This window comes from Athene noctua, chromosome 4 (assembly GCF_965140245.1).
Source record: "Athene noctua chromosome 4, bAthNoc1.hap1.1, whole genome shotgun sequence".
Classification (NCBI taxonomy): Eukaryota; Metazoa; Chordata; class Aves; order Strigiformes; family Strigidae; genus Athene; species Athene noctua.
The window spans coordinates 45802997-45827420 of NC_134040.1; the positions used below are offsets into that span (position 1 = coordinate 45802997).

Consider the following 24424-nt stretch of genomic DNA (forward strand, 5'->3'; position numbering starts at 1 on the left):
TATGAATAGCAGAAATGGATTAAATACTATGGTCATATTTACCCCAGTATACAAAATTAACTCATTTACCTAATTTTGTGCGTATTAGAAAAAAATGACTGTCCTTTTCCTCTTGGCCCTGCAACTTCTACTTAAGGTCCTTGTGAGCTAATAAAATGTTTAGACACTGATGCTTTAAAAACTTGCTTTCCTTTGCAAAAATAGTAGGAAATTGGGTAGATAGTAGATTGTACGGATTAATTTACTCTCTACGGTGGGACAGCACTTAATAAGACTAGGAAACAGGGAAAGTGCTTTGCAATTTACAAAAGTAGAATGAAGCTGAATGTTTCCCAGGCTGTAGAAAAGACATTTGTTTCAGCGATGCTGCAGTTTGAGAGATTCATCTAAGCTTAGCTGTTTATTTTATTTATGGCTTAGAGGCTGTTTCTCAGCTATGATGAATTTTTCTACAGTAAACAAAAATCTCTGTACTGATGCTTCTATGATTATTTTGTTTTTTAATACAAGAAGCTGAAACAGGATATGTAAGACTATTCTCATGATGTGAAAAATTTTCTTTGCCAAATTTTAGATACTATCTTGAGACTATCAGACCATTTTTACCTTCAAACTTAACTGAGATAAAGGGGTTTGTGTACATATGTTTAATTTTAAGTTATTTATTTGTATTAGTAAGTGCTTAAGGCCTGTGTTAGTACTAATGAAGCAATGCAACTGAGCTAATACTTTTTTTTTTTCCTGGTTATTCAATATTTTTGTTTCTGTTTACATGCACACCCCATGTAACACTTCTGAGAGCTGAGAAGGTACATTTATTTGGTAGTGCTATGCTGACTTTCAGAATTCTGGATAATGGCAGAATGATTGTTTTAATTCTTCATCTCCTGATGTTTCAAATTGCTATGGTATCCCCTCCTGAATCCAGTCTATAAAATTAGCTATAACTACTGTAATGACAGCTAATTGATTTCCTTGAACCTTTCCTCTGACATGTTGTCTTTTATCTGCAGACGCATTCTGAAGAGAGACCATTCCAGTGTGAGGAATGTAAAGCTTTGTTCCGAACCCCATTCTCTCTACAAAGACATCTGTTAATCCATAACAGTAAGTGTTAAGTCAGAGAGGAAAAAGAACTTCCTCGGTTCTCACATTTGACTGAGAAAAACAGACATATGGCACCTTGCTCCAATATGCAACTTGCTGTATTAAATTAGTATTAAGATTCAACTCTAATCCCAGGGAGTTAGAAGATTCAGAGCCAAATTCAAACCCTGTCTTTAAATGCACTTAAATGCAAGTCCAAATATGCTGTAAAAAAACTAACAATGATTTGAGGCCTGATGACAAGAGATTTATTCCTACATTAAGTGTGATATTGTCACCTTCATTTTAAGAAAGGAAAAATGGAAGCAGAGATGACTAGGTGGCTTACTCAGCTTTTGTAGGTAATCCATTTTAGAGCTTGAAACTGAGATTCTCTCTCCTGTGCCAGCCCAGGCTAATGTTTCCTGTCTCTGGCACAAAACTAGCAGCCCAGAGAAATCCCGTGGCCTTTTTCCCCCCATGAGTAACTTGTTCTTGGCATTCTGTACTGATTTTTAACTGACTGTGTAAAGATCTATTTTTGGTGAAATTTTCTCTGTCTTTAATATTTACAAAGTCCTAGACTACCATTCAACCATGTGAATGTCAGCAATTTAGATTTTAGAAAATATTCGTGACCTAAAATCCTTGTAGCTTAGAAGACAGTATTTTGATATGGGGAATATTTACGTCAGTATAATTAAGAAAACCACAAACCTTTCTTGTTTTATTCCTGTATAACAGTGTTTCTGTCAGATGAATTATTAGACTGACGTGTTTAGTTGGTTCTTTTACAGTTACCTTTCAAAGCTTCTGCAATTTCATAAAGCATTGAATTTTGTAAAATATTTTTCTAATGTTAAAAATTATGGGGGGAAAAAGTTAAAAACCTGTTCAGTAATATCTGTTCTAATGAGCCAAGCATTTGCAGAATATCCAAAAGCAGTAATTCACAGTAGGCAGATTTGTAGGCCTTGCTAAAGGTTTCTCTAAAAACATATACTTTGACTTTTTTTAGGAGGATGGGAGCTCCGGAAACTTGAGATGTTCGAGTTAGGATTGTGATTTGTGGAAGGTTTAGCTATTCCTGATTCACCACTATTTAAGTGTATCAAACTGTGAACTGCAGTGGCAAAGACATTGTTTAGTCAGTCTTCCTTGGTGCAAAAGGAGACATGTCTTGCTGAAGGACAGAGTAGATGTTTGAGGGTGGTAACTTCTGCTGTCTTAGCTGAAACTGTCCCCAAAAAGAGTCAAAGCCTTAAACCGATAATGTTTTGGTGTTTTTATTAGTCACAGGGAATATTGTTAAACATTTTTCTTTCTTTCTTTGGGGAGAAACCCCCAACAACTGACCAACTTAACAAGGAGGCCTTTTAATACAGCAGAATATAAGCAAAGCTTTTACAGTCATACTGCATCTGTCTTGTCTGTAGAGTCCTATAAAAGAAGTGTTGACAGTCCAATAGCAAAGTGAAAGTCGTTACTAGGATGAACTGAAGAATAAACAGTTTTCAGTTCAAGGCTGTGTTTAAAACAAGGGGCTGTGCTGTTTTCTGAGAAGAGTTTGTGTTCCCTGTGAAAAAATGTAGAACTCTTCTCATGACCTAACTCTGAGACTGACAAGTTGTTCTGCCATGATAATGAGTTTCTCATATTTGAAATAACTCATAATTACAGGCATTGTCCTGCTATAGCTGGATGATAGTCCCTCTCATAGTACTGAAAATACCCCTGTTCTATAAAGAAAGGAGAGAAATAAACCAGAGTCTCTAGATGTATTTATCTGGCTTTGTTGTTTTGTCCTGTAGGAAAGAAAAAGTAGTTTGTGAAGCTTGAAACTTCTAGGAGAAATTGAAGTTTAGCCTACATCATATATTTCTTTTAAATTCTATATCCCTTTGTTTTAGAAGCAGGCACTGTGCAGAATGATGTAGAATGACTTAAATTTTATTTTACAAACTTAATTTCCTGGAAAAAATTCCATAAAGTCACTTTCCAGGTGTTTTTTCCTTGAAATTAGAAAAGGCGTCATGGGTATGAGTTTCAAAATTTGAGGTCAAATATTTCTAACAAATAACGAAAAAAAAAAAACCACAACTTTTTTTTCTTCTGGATTATAACTGTGTAAATGTAACTTGTTTTCTGAGAGTCAGACAAACTTTTCTTAGGTATGCTGCTGATAATACTTTTGGTAACTGTTCTCATTATGTTATTGGCAATGCGGGAGCTAATCTTTTATTCTCAGCTCTAGTGTTTAGAAAGCTAGCGCATGCTAGCTAATACTAGCTCATGAGGCTGTAAGAGAGCTGGCTGATAAGAATGAGCAGCCCTGAGAATTTTCACTGGGATCATTTAGTTGTCTGGGATTGCATGCGTGAACAGGATTGCGTTTGTTGAGAAGGACATCATCCTTTTAATATATTTGCTTTCCAGAGTAAAAAATCTACATGCAAAATGTTTCTTAGTAATAGAAATACTAATAAGCTCCTTCTACATGGATCAGCAGAAGCAGGCACTGAAGACTGCTCATTTCAAGTAAAGCACAAGTAGCCCTGATTTTCATTGTCTTGTTTTATCATAAGGAGAGGGCATCAGTGGAGTAGATAAAGCCAGCACCAGAAGGACACTCACATTATGCTGTGTATTTCTGAGGGAAAGTACTCCAGGATATATTATGTCAGTGCTGTGTTTCCATCTTTGGAGGCATTTATGGATATTGATATTGTAATTTCATGTCAAGTACACTGAAAATGTTTTTCTCCTTCAGTGATTTCAAGAGATGAAGTCAATCAAATACTTTCTTGTTTATGTCCATTTTCTAGAGTGCCTAGGCCTGAAGAGACTCTGTGTATATCTTTTGCTATTTTATTTTGTAAGAAACGTCTTGATCTAGCACAGTGCAAACCTGCTGACTGATAATACATAATGAAAATTCTTTATTTCTTTTATATTAATATTAGAAATTTATTTTGGTAACTTTAATATTACTCTTATCTGCCAAAGGCAATGCAGAGTTTGCGTTTTGGCAGTGATATTAGTTCTTAAGCAACAGATGTGTTTTTACATTTACCATATGAAATCTGTTTGTTCTTTGTCACAACAATGAGGTACCGTGAAATAGGTTGCGCAGCTCTGCTTTTTCCTGCAATATTCTACAAGAGGATTTCCAGAACTGCTCAGGGAGTTTTAGTACTCATATATTGGTGCAAGCAATCTAGACTTTTACTTTATGCCGTTGAGGAACCTTCTGAGATGCCTTCTGTAGTTGTGTATTAACAGTATTTTTTCATTGTTTTTGTGTGTCTTTGTCTATTGCTTAAAAAAAAGGACAAGACATAAAGACTGTTCAGTGAGCCAACTGTGAGGAGAGACAGTGTTCTGATGGCTTTTCTGTAATGAGATAGAGGGTTTCTGCTAAATAAGGAAACTGAGGAGAAACACTGATTATTTGCCTTCATCCAGGATAACATTTGAAAAAATGCCCAATTCTAGGAATCCCATTACTTTGCATGTTGAAAAGTTTTGCTAAACTGAAGCCAGAACTTGGCTAAATACATACTTGGCATTGCAAGTATATATAGTGGAAGAATATTATAATGTGTACACACAGAGGAGATATGGTTGAACAATATGTTCTGAAATTCCCTAACTTTGGAGATTTTTTAATTGAAAACTGGTTGATCTCTTACTACCTCATTATTTTTTGTTGTTGTTTGAAAGTCATTTATCTCCAAATGGAAGTGCAATACTGAAAATTATAGGGATGATTTCAAACAAAACTTTAGGATAAAAGGGACAAATCTTCCTGAAACTCAACAAATGTTGAATCGTGTCTTAAACCATAAGGATATAATGTAAATTTATGGAAAACATACAAATATTTCTTTCTTCAGAAGACATGGCAATTTGTTCAAACTATGTCTGGTATTGCCTCATTTTTTTTTTCAATTTATTTTAGACTTGAAGCTAAGTTATTAAGAGATGGGAAGAAACAAATTACTACAAAAAAAATAATCCATGAAGACTAGAAGTTCTTATATGAAGTAATTTTTAAAGGAAATTATTTGAATGTTTTTCCTTTGTTGAAGCAGGAGAAAATTTCACATTACTTTAGTGAAAGTAGTAATGACTTCACTTTGTTATCAGGGTAGTCTCATGTTCCCAAGATGAGGACTGAAGAGATTCACTGAACAGTTAGAAGCATTATCAGTGTTAAACCTCCACATAACAGCACATTAAATTGCATCCCTGTTGACCTTGAAAAATTTTCTGAATAGCTATACTGAAAGTATTTTAGGATAATACAACTTACATTCTAATACCTTCTAGGATATTCTTTCTATATCATCCAAAACAACACCACTTTTGTTTCCAAACCAACAGAAAATTAGAGGGTTTTTTTGGGGGAGGAGGGATGTGGGGGAAGGTTACGGTTGATTTATGAGGGACAGGAACAGGCTACCTAGGCTTTGAAATGTCGGTGGGTACTTGAGACATCACTGTATTGATAAACTTCACTTACATATATTACATGTATAATATGTAATAAAGAAAAAAAGTTTTTTGTTGCTTCAACATGTAGCATCGTATGGGCTTTAATATGCAGCACACTGAAATCGATTTCCATTCATATTGGCCTTTGCACTGGGACCAAGGCTGGGATGATTTAATCCTTTAATGAGCTATAGGAAGGAAATAAGCGTACCTGTACCTATGCTTCATTGCTGCTGGTAGAAGTAGTTTGTGCTCATACAACTCTGTATCTTAGTCATGTGAAACAGGAGGCTGCAGATCAGACCTCCATCCTGAAAAATAAGAGGATAGTCCTTAGATAATGGCGATCTTTGTGATGTAACTGCTTGGAAACTTTTTTGGGATGTGGGCACCTGATTTCCTGTTTAGACTGTGGATCTCTGAATGAATGCTGTGTTTCAGGTGTTTATTGTACTTTTAATGAAGAAGTTAACAAATAGAAGAAAATATTCTCTTCTGTGTTCACAGTAGTGATAAAGAGAAGGTTCATTGTAATGATTTCTCTGAAGAATCACTTTTTTTTTTTTCACTCAAAAGATGTATGCAGAATTTCAGAATACAATGTCTCTTCCCCTTTCTTAGGTAATTCACTGATTTTTAAAACTATTAGAAATATTAACCGGGTCTCTGCCATAACCTTCAACAACATAACCACAGTTTGAATAGTAATACTGTTATAACACTCAAGTTATTTCATCTTTGTCATGAGTTTGCCTTTATTGATGTGAACGAGATAGGTTACTCAAAGCAAGTATTTATTGTTTTGAGAATTCTTTTAAACTCAGAATAATGTCTCTTACCATTTAAGTTTCAAAAGATGAGGCCTATTTAATGTTTTTAGCTTGTTACTATAAAGAGAGTATGTTAGTGAAGGTCCTGGTAAAACCTGTGCTCCGTTTCACTGGAAGCCATTTCCACTGGTTGCCATTTCACCTTCGGCTATAGAGTTTAATCTCACATTTCTGGCTATGTTGTTGTCGTGACTACCTTGTTAATTTCCCAGTGACATTTTTATCTGATGTGATGTTCTTTTTTCTTTCTGTTCTCTGGACCCAGTTTTTCATTTGTCTTTGCTGCTTTTATTCATTTTTCTGAAACAATAAACATTAGTGTATTTCCACAAAAATCCAGTATCTTTAAACCTTGTTTTTTCTCTTTATAAGGTGAGAGGACATTCAAGTGTGATCACTGTGATGCTACTTTCAAAAGAAAGGACACATTAAATGTTCATATTCAAGTTGTACATGATGGACATAAGAAATACAAGTGTGATCTCTGTGACAAAGCTTTTGTGACACCCTCAGTCCTGAAAAGTCATAAAAAAGTGAGTAGAACCTGTTCAATCCTATTCATGCCTACTGTGTCCTTAAGGTTGTGACTAAACATAAAAGCCCCAGATGCTTCTGTATTTCTGGCTTTTCAGTAGAAACCTGTGGTGGTGCTTAACATCCTAAAATGCTTATTGCAGTAGTGGTGTGCAGAATCTGCAGCAGGTGCATTTATATAGATCCAGCATCAGGTGTGTGGCAGGATGGAACTTGCTGCACTATTCTTGCCATACGCCATTCCACTGATCTCTGCAATGGAATTGGCATAGACTTTAGAAGAAAACTTGCCCACTAGTTTGGCCTAAGGTAAGTTTTATGTTACAGGCAAGAAATGTGAAGAAAATAACTAAATCAAGAACAAATCAGCTGAGGAAGGTCACTAAGGTGTTGTCACCAAATGCAGATTGTGAGAGTTTGTTGAAAAACAGCATGCATATATTATTTGCCAGATAGTATGCACTTCATATATGCGTGTAAAATTATAATAACAAAACTTAGTTTCTTGGTACAATATTTTCAGCACATGTTTATGTGGAATACTGTGCGTTACAACACGTCTGTATTTAAAATTGAGGAAAAAATGTAAGGGAGTCTTTCAATGTCCCGCCAACCCTACCACGTCTAACAGATGTGGAAGCTAGTACATGTCTTTGGAGACTAAACCAAATTTTTAGGAGATAGCAGACTCTTGAATTCTCTAATGTACTGGACAGCACTGCCTCCTTAATGTGTGCTTGATTTTTAAGATGTTTACAGATTGCAAGAAATAATGGAACCAACTAGGAACAAAGTCTTTGTGGTTTCTTTTGTGGTCTTTTAAAGGTCTTGATCTTCCATTAAATATATGTTAATGCATTTGCTGTCTGTCTGCCTTCAGTCTGTTTCAAATGCTGCTTGTCTGATATTTAATATGCATTAAGTTACTTAGTAATTATAGTTGCTGGAAAATAGTTTCCTGTGATTGAGTGACATAGCTGTGTAACCAAGACACATTTATCACAGATACACTGAGTGGAAGATTTTCACCTGTTCTTTAGAAGAACTAGAATGACATGGGGTTGCCTTATTTGTAGACTTCAGTACATGTACTGTAAGATGATTGAGATTCAAACAGTCTGGTTCGTTGGTTGTTCAGTGTGTGAAAACGGTTGAGTTTTGCTGTAGTAGAGAGAGATCGCTTTGTATTATAGGATATTCTTCCTCCTTTCTCTTGTGCTTTAATACTCCTTATTCTAAAAGTAATAAATTTGTTTTTTAAGACCGAATATGTTGGTCTAAGGAACTCAAAAATAAAGGGTATACAAAATAAGCTTGCGATTTGTTTCTTATTGTGTCTTGGGGAGCAAGACTTTAAGAAGGCATAGTATCTTTCATTGGACAAACTGATTTGTTTTGAAAAAAGCAGACTGCTTTTCGGACACACCATCCTTTTCATCCTTATCTACTTGTTTTAATCGCTTGAGTAATAGACCTAGCCTATAATACCGATACACTGATTTCAGATTAACTTTTTGCGAAGGATCTTGCCAAGATGGACTGTAAGATCCAAAAATATTACCTGGAATCATTGATGAGCTCTGCATAAATTTTTAAACTTTTCCTAAGATTCCTTTCTAAAAAATTCATTATGACTTACTATTTCACTGTAAAAATGGCCATATACATATATGTATTTTAATGGAAAGCGGCTATCATTTATGGTTTATCCGTCTTCTTTCTTTGACATTCCATCTTAATTGTAATTGCTGTTGCTTTGTGCTGCTGTCAGGCCAGGACTAGCTGTATGTTTGTGAGCCTTGTAATGTATTGCTCCCAGAAATCCTTTTTTTGATTTTTTTTTTTTTTTCTTTTCATTATTTGGAATGAATTCATAGCTGTCTGCTTGGTATCTCCCAATGTTGCTGTTAGAGATATAAGTGATTTCTGACTAACTATATCCTAATCAAGAGGGATTTAACATTCATATCCCTAATGCCAGGGAATGAAAACTATGCAAGGCCATCCAGTATTGAAATGATATCTCATTTACTGTTCCTTCAGCTACAACATATTATGTACTGTGTGGGGTAAGGTTTTTATGATGCAATGAAGAATTATATGTCACTTCAATGTCTTTCATAAGAATTAATTTCCCTATCTGAAGAGAGTCATGTGCAAAGCTTGAAACCCAAGTAGTCAGCTGTACATATAATTGAATGTGTTACCTTTCCTATCCCATTTAAATTAACACTTATAAATGAAGTAATCCACAGTTCTCCACTAAAAGAGTAGTCACAGTTATAAGGAAAAATTATTCAAGAGGCTGATAAATCTTCAGTTCAGAACTGGGTGTTGAAAGTACAGTGTGAAAAATGGTGAGAATTTGTGTATGTAACTTACTTCAAGGTGGTCTTGCTGTTGACCACACAGTTTGGATGGGAGAGTTTTTGATTACTTTTTTTTTCCATTTTGAAATAATTCTTATATTAGCAAGGTGCTCTAGCCTTGGTTTCAGAAGACAAGCTCAGTGTATGATTTAGTGTTAGTGACAATTAGAATGTACTCCTTGTGATCAATTCTCTAAATGCAATCTGATTCTAGCATATGTTAAAAACTAGATAGGATCCAGTATGTGATTTGTGTTGTCTGAAATCACTGAAAACTTGCACTTTGAGGGACTGTTGTCTGTCATACTTCAGATGAACTGATGGCTGTATTTCATTCATATGAGAGTGTCAGTTAGAAGTCATGCACAAATCTTTGTAGAGACCTTTAAAGCTCCAGTTCAAGTCTGCAACAGGAAAAGTTATACTAGGTTAGCTAACCTATTTTCACTACATTTCATAATGTAATAAAATTCTGTAAAAATACAAGCTTTTAAAAATAGATCCATTTATGAAGATCAGTTTTATCAGGTAACCAAATTATTGTTTGCTGGTTTAGAAACCACTATCAGAGATGTCAAACTGAAAAATAGGTGTCTTATTCTTGCAATCATGAAAATACACAAAGGTGAATTGGGCATTTTTAATAGTAACTATTTAGGAAATAGTACGCTTAGGAACTGAACAGCCAGTATATTTTGCCGTTAATAGTGAGATTTGTTTAGAAATTTTAGAAGAAAGAACACCTATTGCTAGTTCCTTAGAATCTGCCTGATGTGATGGTATAAAATATGTAAGGGAGTTAGTAGTGGTCAATGTCAATACAGTTAAAATATTCAGTTTTTCACTTCTTTTAAAGCTATGCTGAAGCTTTCATTCTTGTCTTTCCCCACCCCATGTAGACTCACACTGGAGAAAAAGAGAAGATTTGCCCATATTGTGGACAGAAGTTTGCAAGCAATGGAACACTGAGAGTTCATATTCGAAGCCATACAGGTACAGTGTTGTTTATTGTAATGCACAGAGAAGACTTTCCAAATATATAAAACAAGGTATCTGAAGTATGTCTATCTACAAACAGAAATGCACATTTACAGGTAGGCCCATCACAGCATCTTTTTCAGCCATTTTACCCACTTAATGTGTAAAACCACATTCTATTCTCAACTGTAATTATGTGTGAATGTGTGTATATTTAAGAATACTTAGTATGTATATACAATATGAGTTTCTCTCTGTGGCTGCTAAGGTGTTTCAAAACTCTGATTTTATATTAATATAGCTTCCGACCTTATCACAACCTGCATATTACCCAAACTAGAATATTCTACCTTGTGTATGCTTTAACTCAAAATTTGTTTTCTGTTGCAACATCTATCTCATTCTGCTGGTCTCCTGATAATCCTGGGTTTGAGTTATGCCATTTATTCTATATTGCCACCCAAATTGCAATACTGTTTCCCTGTCATGTTGTTATATATGTGCTTCTGTAAACACACCGAAAATAAATTAGTTATGTTGTCATGTTGATAGGTTTAATTTTGTGAGCTTCATTCAAATAAGTGGCAGGCTACTGAAAGGGGTTTCGTTGTGATAATTTGTTTCCAACATAAAATGGTGTAGATTTGCCTTTGGCAGTCAAAGCATCAGTTAACAAACAGCCTACCTATGACATTCCGTTCACTTTGCATAAGCAAATTTGGTTTGCAGGGAGATGACAGAGTTGTTTTTAATCATTTGGCTTTATACTATGTTTGGAAAAGTCTTAATCACTTCAGTCTATCAGGACCACCTCTTAAGACTACAGGTTTTACTGGGTTTTGATATTTTTGGATTTGACTGCTATACACACTAGGAAATTTTTATCCTGGTCCTGCAGTCAGGATAAAAGGCTAAAATTGACTTTTATCTTTATCTTTTATTCTTTACTAAATTCCATGTTTGAAATATTTATCACTCATAGCATCTGTATAAAAACATACACACATATAAGCCTCTGTGTAGAGATTCTGCTCAGATGGTTCACATATACTGTATAATCAGAGAGACAAAAGACACTGAAGAACAAAGCTGACACGACCCAGAATTGCAGTGCAGCAGTTCTGTCCATTCCTCCTCTTGATTCTTGTTTTTTATTCAACAACTCCACCTTACCAACTCCTTTTAAAGTCATTCCTGCGCAGTGTCACCTGCTCTGTCTTCCGCTTCAGTCTTCCGTCTTGTAAGCTGTGGGATTGTCTTTTTTTGACTTCTTGAAAATGCAGAGAAGAGGAAGAAAAAAACCCGACACTCATAGAGCATGTGCTATGACGATTTAGAAAACCCTTGGGGACTGTGCCTTTTGTAAGGACAATCCACTTACCCATCTGGGCTGTACTTTAATTAATTGGGTAGACAAGAGTGAAAGGAAGAAATTCATTAGTATTGTTAGTTAGTCACTCAGCACATCAGTCCAGGCTTCTAGGAATATGACTGCCTCGGATTCTAATCTATCTTAACTTTTCCTAAAGTTATCTTACTGTTTTAATTATGGATATTTCTTTACCTTCACCTTGCCACCCCATGAGAAACTACATTACCCTTTCATTTAATGATATTTTGATGTACTAAACTTTCTTGAAATTTAGGACTCTTACAGATTGCTCCCCCCCCACTTAAAGGAATATAAAAATGTTACTCTAATTCTTAATTAAAATCTCTGGATTCACATTCCAGTGTTTTTTTGCAGGCAAGTCTGATTTATTGCCTTTACTAGTGTTGTGCTTTTGTTTTTTTCTTACTTCACAGGCCCTTTCCTTAAACCTTAGGTATGTTTTCTGTGTACTGTCGATGTTATACATCAGATTGCACGAATAGAAAGGCCCTAGTTTTTCAGGTTGATAGTGCAGATAGCTCCTGGGAAATGCTTTATAGCTGTCTGAGTGAAAATGCTTTTCACACATGTGCCTGCTACTAGTTACATTTAATGTTTCAGCTCTCTCAAGCAGGCTTTTCTAAATTTAGGAGTTAGGCTAAGGTGAGTTTCATGAAACCACACACCAGAGACCTTTAACCTAGACTGTAGAGCCTTGCAAAATTTGTAGCCACTATTATACGAGAAACAGTAAATGATGACATTTGGTAGTTACTTAAAATAGAAAGACACTGAAGATTTCCACTACATTTTAAAATTAAATACTGGAGAAACTACCTTGCCAGGAGATGATACAGGTTGGAGTTAGAGGAATATGCAGTGTGAAACAACTGATGAAAAAAGAACACTGCAGAAGGAAAGATATTTTCAAGGCCCCTTTCTTTACCTAAAAAGCTAGAAGCACTCATTTTAAAGAGAGTTACTAATTCAGGAAAAATGTCTTGCTAAATTAATTTGTAATAGCCTGTGATAAATAAACTCTGGTACTTTTCCCTTTCCAGTCTGCTACTGTGATGTCAATCACATTTTTGGTGGAGAATTTATGATTCACAACCTTCACTAGGAATGAACTGAAATATGTTCTCATGGTTGTTTTTGATGTCATTCTATTACGATTCCTGATTATTTCTTGATTATCCTGATGAAATATGGGGGAAAAAAAAGGGGTTGAAGATAGGGGGGAATTGCCACTGAGTTGTGACTTGTATTTTAAAAGAAATAGTCTGTAGGTAGTATGGCAAGATGCCTTATGTGAGTTTTAGTGAGAAAATGCCAGTTAGATTCATGTTGTACTTCTGGAGAGGTGGTTTTGATTTGTGCTGTACATGAAGATGTTAGTCAACTTGTTTATGATCACAATGCAAGGCAGACCAATCACGAGAGGAAATTGTTGTCCAGTGTTCAGTGTGTCTGAGAAAGCATAGCTTTCTGAGGAATAGCTTGCATCATTTCCAAAGGAAGCGAGGGTGGTTGGTGAAGGGAGTCAGTGTTATCTGCAAACAGTACAAAAAATGTTGAGTACTCATTAAATGGCTTTTAGTGGTAAAGTTGACTGCGTTGTGAAAATCTATGACAACTTTTTAGGGATTTTCTGAGCAGTAAGAAATTTTCAGTTCATCAAACAGTGGAGCCACAAACTTAATTTATTCAGTGATGGATGTTTGGTTTCTAAATGTTTCAGTGTTGTATACTTCATGCTCCTGATATCTATTAAATTCTGTGGTTTTGAATTAATTCAAAACTGTGCCCTCCTTTTTTTTTTTTTTTTGTGGTCAGACTTCAAAGTATGGCTCTTCATTCTGAGCTAGAAGTGAAACAACCAGCCACTGTCCGTTTTCAAGAGATGATTCATCTTTGTGAATAAGTCTTCAGCTGGGACTAAGCTTTTGGTGAAACTAAGCAGTTCATCATAAGTGTAAATATTGTGAAGACCTTCATGTCTTAGTGATTAGGTTTGAGGTCCTGGTGCAGATGTTTGTGTTATTCAATTCTCTGTGCATATAGTCAGCTAGACTTTGTTTTATTAGCTACTTTGTATAAGAGGCTTTGTTCTGTATTTACAAAATAAAGCTAGGCAGAATTTTTTTAAGAGAGTTGTTTATCAATTTTTATTCTTTTTTATTTATAAAGCTCTTTGTTATAAATGTGAAGGTTCTCGTGTACCGTCCTGGTTTGCTTTAGAACTGTAATTTTGATATGTTTAATAATTCATATAGAAAAAGAGAAGGTCAGTGGGTTTTCAGCTTTTATTTAATACGCAGCACGTGTTCTTAAATTTTGTTTCTCACAGATGGATGCATGCTTCCTCGATAAGCAATTTTCTTCCCTCTTTTATCTTAGAGTAAGACTCTGTAAATGAGCCCTAACAGTACTTGGCCTTTTGCAGAAACTGAGCTGGTTTGGGGTGAGTGAACATGTCTGCATGTGCATGTGTGGAGGGACGGGGTTGATGTTTGCATCTGAACCTAGCATATTGCTCTGTAATTTATCATCTGGGCTTCCAGCCTTGGCATGACAGAGACAGCGTTCTGTAGGTCAGCTGAAACACTATAGCGCATTCTCCCTCTGCTCTATCCTGTTGGTTTATGACTTCTTGGGGTCAGAGGGAGCTGGGGTTAATTCAGCAAAAGAATCCTCTGACTGTGATATAAATTCCTTGGCTTGTTCATAAATTGTAAAAGTAATTCTATGGTCTGTTCCTTGGGCTTGAAAACTGGGGGCCAGGAGGTTAATTACTTCCCTAAAGTTTCAAGCAGCTTTCAGTGTTAACAGTTACTGGCTGCGATTTGTGCAGCTTTGCAGTTGCCTTATACATAGGTATTTAAGTATGTTAATTGCTGTCTCATTTGTGTGTGTATGTATTTGTATGTGTATTCGTGTGTGCCTATGTTTATATATATATAAACACACACATGCATTTTATCTGACTGATATTTATATTGTTGCTTTCCTAATTGCTTGTAATGTAATCCCTTACATCTTTGGGATATAGCACATCAAACTGTAGAATAATGAAAGTTGTCGTGAGGTAGTTTATATTTGCAGGGTAATTTTTGTCTCAGTTAAGAGAACTGAATGTTTTAACTGTAATTCTGTCCCTTCTGTGCTGTCTTTTACCTACTCTGTTATGTAGGAACTGGTGAGGGACAACTGATGACATACATGTCTACCAGAAAATGCTTTCACATGCAAATATAGGTTAAAGCGTAACTTTGTTTTGCTCTTTACATGATTTAGTCAAAGTCCTGATAAAAAGCCAGTAAGATATCTATGACTTTATATCTGTCTTAAATGTTTTCTGAAAAGATTATTGTTTCTGTTCCATACCATTTAAAAGCCTGATATATTATGGCATTCTTACATGTTATATTCTTTTGTATGTTGTAAAAGCAGCTTTATTTCCTAAGCATGAGTTGAGAAGGTTCTTCATAAATTTGCTTCCATACACATGAATCAAAGATAATACCAAGAGATTACACTAAAACAGCAAAGAGCATTCAGACCATGGGCTTCCATATCCTTTGTGTCAACACAATTAAGCTTACCTTTTCAATTTCCATTTCCATAATTAAAGGCTGTTTCATAAGCTCATGAAAAATTTTCATCATACTTGTCCAATATAACTCGGTGCTGGTTGCCTTCTTGAGATTTCTCTCATTCTCTTTGAGAGCCTGATGTTATGGTCCTAATTTTGTCACTGTAGTCACATTTCTACAATTTGATTAACTAGGCATTTGAGCATATTTAAAATCATATTTAAAGTCCAACTGTACAAAAATCTAGGTCTAGATTTTGCACTTTCATGTAAAAATTCCGGACTAAAACCAAAAATCAGTTGTGGAGTTATATTGAAAGTCTCTGGTTATTAACAGTAGTTTAATCATCTATGAACATAAAAGACTTCAAAGTAGTTGAAGTAATGAGTTGAAGTACAGTATAACTCTTGTTTTTTACTGTGTAAAATATGTGTCCGAAGTTTTAATAGCTAAACAGGCAACTGTTTTGTTTATGTACATAAGAAATAATGTACAGCCAGGATCCTCGTTCTAGCAAATCTTCTGGCAAATTACCTTACAAGTATTTTATAATTTTTTTACATTAAAAAAAAAGATAAAAGGAAAGCTTGAAGGAACTTCCTCTCATATCACAATGAAGTATGTGAAAAAATGTATCTGTATCTAGTCAGTGAACAGCTTGCAAATGTCTACAGTTAGGTTGTTTCTATTCAATAACTTATAAATGATCTCTCTTTTATCTACTGAGTTTAAAAAGGAGCTTGCAGAAGGCCTCAGAGGTAAGGATTCTGCATTTCTAAACCTTTCAGTTTATACATCATTGTCCTATTTATCTCCAGACAACAGTTAAATCTTTAAAAGTACCTGTAAAGTTTCATGGAGCTGTCAGCTTCTTTTTGTCTGCTTCTGTGAATGAAGAAAAGTTCTTATAAGGGATAGATTATAAGAATGCTAGTGACATCTTTAGGTCAAATGAATTACTGATTGATTAATGCATATACTTTAAAAGAGTTGGTTGACCATTGGGTTCACTGAAGTCATAGACGTTAGTGCTCCATTCATACTGAAACCAAATTGCTTAATTCCACTGATAGATGTAAAAAATGAAACTGTTTTATTCTTTAAAGTAAGTGTGTCAGGGGGGTTTGTTGTGACTGAAATCTTAATACCACTGTAGAACTGATGAGAGTCTCTGTAACTAAGTAATAGTGGTAGTTAGTTCATGCTTTACTGTATAGATTCAGATAGCTGTCTTACTTTCTAGGGTCCTTTACTAGTCTTTATAATTCATTTAGTTACACTCAGCTAAAATGTCAAATATTTCATGGTAATTTTTACAGATCAGGTAGGACAAACATTTTGACTACTGGTTTTAGCTAGAGGTAATCTGAAATCTCTGAATAAACCAAAAACTTTACAGAAAATAAACCTCAGCTTGGAAAATACTGCTTCCGTGCCTCAGAAAAAGACATGGCTAAGTACTTACAAGAAAGAGTATTAGCAGCAAAAACATGATGAAACCAATCTGCTTTCTCCATGTTCTGAAAAGAACAGCATTGGAGTTTTTTTCTTATTAAATATGTGGCCATTTTTAATGAATGGGAAATGCAGTTGGTTGACTTACATAAAAGCAATTCTAGTTCTCCCTTGTGCCTGGAAAATACACAAGTATTGGAGCTTGGTTACAAAGCATTCACAAATACACAGGCTTAGTGTTGTTAATCATCATGAAGGAACAAAAAAAGCAGAAATATTTAATCTCTTGTCTTCAGAGTCTGCCAAGTTTGAATGTTGGTTAAAATGAAGAATGCGTAAGAAATGTCTCTAATTGACCCATACCTGAGTACAGTTTTTCCATTTCTCTCAAACAGCAGGACTGTTCTCAGAGCAGTCAAAGAGCTATCCTTTTCTTTATCTGACTGTGAGTGTAGAATTACATGTATATTTGGTGTTTCTGGGTCTTGTCTCAGCTGACGTCCACAAGTATTTTATCTTTCAAATCATGAAGTTTGGTTCTTGGCATGAGAAAGCTACTCTTGTGTGGTACTTCTGTACCTTCTAAAGGGCTAAATTTTGCATGTTTAATGTTGAAAATCAGGCAGGCCAGAATTTTTTGCAGGCTGCATCGCTGTTTTTATTGTCTAGTCCAGATTAAGACTAGTCCAAGTGTTGTAAAGAGAGCAGTTAGCTGCTGCAGTTGGCCAAGCTTCTTGATTATTCTCCTGTTATTTTCCCTTCCTAGAATCCCTGGTCAAAATGAGAAAAAATGCGTTAATAGATCTCGAATATTAAATACTTTTGAAAATGATACTTGGTATCTAGAAAACTGCCACCTGTATACAAGAGAAAATTTATTATTTTGAGGAAATGTTTGTCTTCTCAAAGGTTATTTGACATTCTGTACAACACCAAGGTGGTGAAATTTACTGAGTATTTTCTTAAAGTATGAATATTTAATCTTTGGTTTTCTGGCATTTTCTAATTTACTTTCTGTTCAAATCACTTGGTTCCTTGAGTTCCTATTTACCTTAATTTTAATTCTGAATGAAGTTCTTTACATGTGGGAGAAATTCAGTTCTTTATATCTTAGGTTTCTTTGTATCTGTGTGTATACATATTTGTATAGTGCATTGACTGAATTCTGTACAGTTAGGGACACAAACTTCCTTTTTAATTTGATGGGAACACCATATACAGAGCAACAGCAGCTGAGGATAAATGTGTAAAGCTGTCAAGTGCTCTGTATGAACAGATAATGTTCTAAAGCATATGTCACAGATTATAATTTTGTTATATCCGTTAACCTTTTGCCCATCCTTACTTGCTGTTGAATGCTGTCATCACCCCAGATTATCTCTGTCTAAAAAAGCCTTCTTGCAATTCCCATTCTGGGCTGCCCTGTTGATCATCTGGTATGGAGTGTTGCATGTGTGATCCAGATGGCCCCCTTGCCTCCAAATTCTTCCCCAGGTGAACTGCCTTCTTTCCACCACAGTTGGGTGATGATGGAGTCTCCCTTCCCCTCTCCCCTACCCCAGTCTTAAATTAGGCCTTTAGAAAGGATCATACTTTACTATAACTGTTCTGAAAATTGACATTTTGAAATAATAAACTCATATATATATTTTTTTTTTAAAAATAAATAATTTTCTAATCCATACTAAGTAGTTTAATATCTGAAACAGAGATGTCTTTAGAATACAGTAAATGGTCTCTGGAAGATTCTAAGGGACCATATAGCCATAATTATTTGTTAATTTTTTTAAGAAAATGATTCCTTTTAAGCTACAGACACTGCATGTGATCTGATGTTCAGTGCAGTCTGTCATGTCTTTTTCTGATGTTTGTCAATGTTGACCTAGGCCAGTGGTGCTGAGTACCCCCCTTACCAAGCACAGACATACTAAAAAGTATAAAAAGCCCCTTGATAACTTCACTGCGTAATTCAAATTCTTAATTTTTAAATACAGCAGTTTAGTTCCAATAAAGACAAAAAGCCAGGGAATTTGTACATGAAGGCTAACGTACATACCTGAGAATTGTATGCAAGTGGCCAAGCAAGATGCATGGGAATGGGGACAGTAAATATGAATCCAAATTTAACAGAATGAAACAGAAATAATGCCTGTATATGGTTTGGAAGAGCTCTGTGTGACTGCTTCCAAAACTGAATGTAGTTCATCGAATGCATACTTTAGCATGCTGTTGACCATCTTCTCTGTACCTCTGTTTCTTTTTTGGTTTGCTGGTCTCTTCAGACACTTTTTAACAGGTGCTTCAGAGTAGGACTATTTCTCTGTTCCGTGTTTCAGTTGTCTCATTTGATGGGAATATATTTGTCACCTGTAAAATACATACTTGATCAATCTTACTTGAGGTCATTGTTTCAAAGTTATCACTAACATTGGTGTTTATACCAGGTTTCTGCCTGATTTTGGTAATTAGTCTTTTTGTGTCTATTGACTACAGGGAATGCAAAATACAGTGTGAAAATAACAACACATATGACTAACTTTAATTATTGTGTCTCAAAGTCCTTATTATATGTCTAGCTGTAGCTGCTGAAATCTTAAAGAACTAATGTGTATTTGGTTTTGTTTCTTAATTCTTTTGCTCCCAGAGGTATGTGAGTTTGGGAAATCTTGGGTGCTAAACTCACTCTAAATACTGCCTTACAGCACTTTGATTGCAGATGTCTCATAGGAAGCTGTCCTTCCCGAGTTGAACTGGAATGGAAGAATCTGGTGTTTAACTTTTTATGCTACATTAAAGTCCAGTAGGTATTGTGATCTCAAGCTAGAGATTTACACACTTGAGGAAGGAAAAAAAATAAATCAGTTCTATCATGACATGTTTGCAGATCAAAATCCCATATGGTTTTCAATCATGGAATTGTTTTTTGTAATCCTTGTATTAGGTTTAAATTTATTTTTATTATGTTAAAAGCTTTTGTTTTTTTCATACAAAATCTGGAAGTAGAATGTCTAGACTTTGAATTATATTAAATCCACTGTAATTTATCCAAGGATTATTTATTTGTACAGAAGTGCCATTAATGTGTTGAGCAGTTTGTTCTTGGACAGCAGGGACATGACAGTCAGCTGTAACTGGAGGGTAAACACAGCATTTATTAAGCCTGTCTTCATTGAATGTTTTGCTATTTTAATGATAGCAATAGTTCTTAGTTATTATTGCATTCACACCATCACTTCTGGGCATGTTGACTGGACAAGATGTCAAATGAAGATATATTAAATATGCCTACTGGATTTTGATACTGTGCTAAAGTAGAAAGCCTGGTGAAATGTTTTAGTGAAAAGTGCAGATCATAGTCTAAGTCATGGTTTAACAGCAGAGCTGCAAACAATAACATAGAAGGCCACGCATTTCTTTGGATATTTTTGAAATGTGAAGTGTTAGGATTAAGACTTGGTAGTGTATTTGGAATTTAAAAGGTTTTCCCCCCACACTATAAATATTTTTTAATACAAATTAAATTTAAAAATACCAACCAACCAACCACTTTCACTTTGTGAAAGAATACCTTTGAAAACTTATTCTACGATTGACTGCAATGAAAAGGCTTTATAATAAAAAAATGATGCAATGATTTACTTTAGTATGATGCCCCTAGTAAGGATTGATCATTGCCTCCAAACATAAAGATATTTCTATATACATATTTATATTAAAAATATTTGTATAAAAATGCAGAGTGCACATGGCATAATTGTTAATTGGCATCAACAACTTTACCTAAGGTGCCTTCCTGCCCCTTGGTATGATGTTATCACACCTTGTCACCAGATCTCATATGCCTGCTTCTAGTAAGCAAATCCAAGAAGAAAATGTAGTTTGTCACAGGGGAAATAGTTTGCTTTCTTTTTGATGCTTAGTAACTCCTTTCCATGAGGAGAAGAGAAATAGGGAAGCATGACTTGCAACACCATTTCATTTGCTTGTCTCAATCATTCTTACTTTTAATCTCCTCGTAACAGATCCTTTTCTTTTCTGATCAGAGAAGTTTTACATCTGGAAATCTCCAAGTATTTATTGTGTGTGAGTTGATCTGAAGTTAAATATTCCAATGCTTATCATTGATTTTTGGTGGTCTTTGCTTGATTGCAGATGAACGTGAAAACACTGATGGATAATGTCACCCTCCCAGGACTATTTATCACATCACACTTGCTCTCCAGTTTTTCTTAGTGACAATTCTAAACTTTGTTGTAGCACAAAACCCTTTCATTTGTGGACAATTCCACTTCAGCAAATCTTCCTGTGTAGGAGGAATATATTTATCATTCATTATTTCAAATCTGTTTTTTCTCTATTGTCATCTTATGCCATTTGCATCTCACAGTATTAGAGAAATGATCCACTGCTCCTGTTTGTTTTACAGGACATAAAGTGGGATAGACTGTGTAAGACTTCTCTTGGGGAACACCTCAGTAGTCTCATTGACGAATCTGTTACTGGGATTATCCTTACGAGCAACTGACTGGTAGTATGAATAATGTTTGACTAGTTTAGTTCTGAAGCAAGGAGAGAAGTTAATTATTACCAGAGATATAGAAGTTAATAAGTAGGATTGTAATAATCTTGCCAAAATCTGCTGTCCGTAAATTCAAACATCTAATCTGAATTAGTTGCCTAGGCTCTTGATACAGTAAAAAGAGAAGAAGATGCATTGACTGAGGGCAGTTCATTCAATTTTCAGACACACAACAAAGTCCCTTTCCAGAGAGCAATTCATCCTAACTTTCTTTTATTCCTAATTTCACTGGGATTTAAAACATCTAGTTAAAATAAGACATTATATTTTCACATGGCTGATGTCAAATGAGGGGAATCTTACTCCTGCTCACAGACCAAATAATTTTAAAAGACAAGTTATTTTTTTATTAAAACCAATTATAAATATCCATATATTTCTTACACAGTGGCACAAACTTATCTTTGGACTGGTTACAGTGAGAATAAGAAATTTATTCTAAGCAATTTAGCTGTTGCAAGCACAGATTTGTTTTAAGTGGCCCACTGTAAAATCCTAAAACTGAGGTAGAAGACAAGTTACACATTTAAAAGATTTGTATGCACAGGGGAAGCAGTTGCTTGTGTAAGTGCAAGGGTGCTTGTATATATTTTTGGAATCCAGCCTACAAAGTTTAGGTGCAAGCAAATAAAAAAAGAGCAACAGTAAAATTACTTAGTGTCATGTTTTAAGTTGTTTTACTGACAATTATTAATGACATAGGCGCATGAGATGTTGTTTATATAAATGAGAAAAATAGGATGTAATCAAACAATGTCAAGTCAGAGCTCGCAGTCTGTGTTACATAGTAAACTTGATTTTTGGAACTGTGGAGTTTTTTTAAAATTTACAGTACGTGACTGCTGCTCGAAGCCAGACTTTTTCAGGTGTAACATGTTGATATGAAGTCATACTGTTGCCCTCTACTGGCATCTGCTGAAAGCTCTTAAGGCCTTACTCATCGAGTACCATGGTTTCCATGGTTAATTTCTGAAGGACACTGTTAATACATTTCAGACAAATTCAAAACCATCCTTTGAAAGCAAAAGTACTTCTCTTCAAAGAGGCTCAGGGATGGGGGAGAGAGAGAGGAGGGGTACAGCTCCTACCTGTCAACGCTCATCTGCTTACAAACTGCTGAAAGCTTAAACTTCTACATTTAAAAGCCCTAAAACATAAAAATGTCTGCTAAATTAATTAAATATTTGAGTACTGACAACTGTTGGAGTGTTTGAATTTTGGAGGCATGGCTTAAAGACATCAAGGGTTAAGAGAGAGTATCGTATTTCAAACTGCTCAATGAAAACAGCTATTAGACAGTAATTGTCATCATACTAAAAACAAAAAGTCAAATTCACACAACTGAGCTTTCTGAGAGATAGAAGAATACAAGAGAGAAAAAAATTTGTATTTCACAAGTATTTTGCTACACATTTTTTTTACTGCTGTCATTAACAAAGTTATCTAAACAGTAATAAAAGACAGAAAAGAACAGAAATAGGATTTTCATCCCCTTTTATAAATCATCTAATCTCAGCTGCCCTCAAATCTCTACACGACCTGTGACTATATGGAGATTTCATGTGTACAGCAGTGTCTATCAGTTGATCAGCCATACTGTATTCACAACTGGTCCCTCTGAAGAGCTGTTTCCCTAAGCTGTCTCCATCACATACTTTTTGTGATACTTTGACATCTTGTTCCCAAGAAAGAAAACATCCAGTATCTTCCCTCTGAACAATCATGGAGAAACACCTCATGCGAAGAAAAGATGAGAAGAGGGATGAGGCTTCCTTTCTCCAAGTTAAGAGTAATATCGCTGTTATTAGGAACTGTGGAGCTTTAAATGCTTACCTCTGTTACTGCCACTCTCTTATACTCTGATCTTTGGCATATCAGTGAAATATGTCTGATTTTTTTTTTTTTTTAACTGTAATATGTAGTTATTTTTACTTACCTATTTTCCAGGATTGAGTATGAGTGCTAGTAAGTGTTTGACACTTGGACTATGTTAAATCTCTCTATACATGCAAAGATTCTTTCATGAGCAGAAAGCTGTATTGACGTAGATTAGGCTTTGCTTAACTTGTATTTTCAAATAAGTTTGTTACATCTTCAGCTTTATGACTGTGTAGAAACAATTCTGTTTTGTTAATAGAAAAATAGTTATTGTATCTTAATTTGTTGAACTATGTTTTTGCACTAGAAACAACCTGATATTTGCTCTTAAAGTGTTATGTACAGAAAGAGGAGACAATCAAGTCAGATTCCAGTGCATTGCCTAAAGAGTTAAAAATTAAAATGCCCCTGGGGAATTATAAAGCTTTATCACTTCTTCCGAATTATGGAGCTAGTTTAGAAACTCTTCACTCTTCAAATCTGAATAGCTCAGTATCCACGTTACACTAATGTGAGTTTGGGAAAATTGATGCTAAACTACACCAGTTTAATGGAGCATTAAACTAAATACCGTCAAGATATGAGATGCTGCAAGGGAGATGCTAAGATTCTTCTGCTTCGATTTCAATCATAAATGGCAACACAAAAATTGCAGAAACTTTTGATTAACTGGTTTCGAAGAGTTCGTTCACATACAGCATTAAAAAAAGAGTAGATTATATATTTCATTGGGATTCTGACACCCAGAGGATTCTAAAAATGACCAGATGTGAAGTAGAAGAAATACTTGAGAGCAGTTAATGCTTTACCTTAAAAGCAGCCATGTGTAAGTCACTGTAGAATGTGGTTTAGGGCAGGGGCAGTAGGTGTTGGTTTTTTTGTTTTTTTTTTTTTTTCCCTAAAGGCTCTCTATGTGATATATTGCTAGAACAAAACCAAGCAGCAAAGACTAATATTTCAATCTAGCCCTTTGTCCTGCTCAGGTGGACTTTTTTTTTTTTGTAATTTTCATAATGCTTAGGTCTATTCTTGTTTAAATTGAGTATAATATGAAGAAAAGGCCAGGAAAAAAAAGTACTTCTGTTTGACACATAACTCTGCTGCAATGCCTTCATGTATTGAGGCCATATTTATGAATTCTAATGCTTTTCTTGTTTTCAGGTGAGCGTCCTTACCAGTGTCCTTACTGTGACAAAGCTTTCAGCAAGAATGATGGATTGAAGATGCATATTCGCACACACACAAGGGTA

At 35.1% G+C, this 24424-nt stretch overlaps 1 protein-coding gene across 3 annotated transcripts in view; it reads left to right on the forward strand.

Moving 5' to 3' along the window:
- Positions 1–24424, forward strand: part of PRDM5 (PR/SET domain 5) — an 89028-nt gene that overhangs the window by 44369 nt on the left and 20235 nt on the right. For all 3 annotated transcript variants that reach the window (XM_074903905.1, XM_074903906.1, XM_074903907.1), the window contains 4 exons: positions 1014–1107; positions 6786–6946; positions 10216–10309; positions 24336–24421. In XM_074903905.1, coding sequence (XP_074760006.1) covers positions 1014–1107; positions 6786–6946; positions 10216–10309; positions 24336–24421 — 435 coding nt within the window. The remainder of the gene's footprint in view (positions 1–1013; positions 1108–6785; positions 6947–10215; positions 10310–24335; positions 24422–24424) is intronic.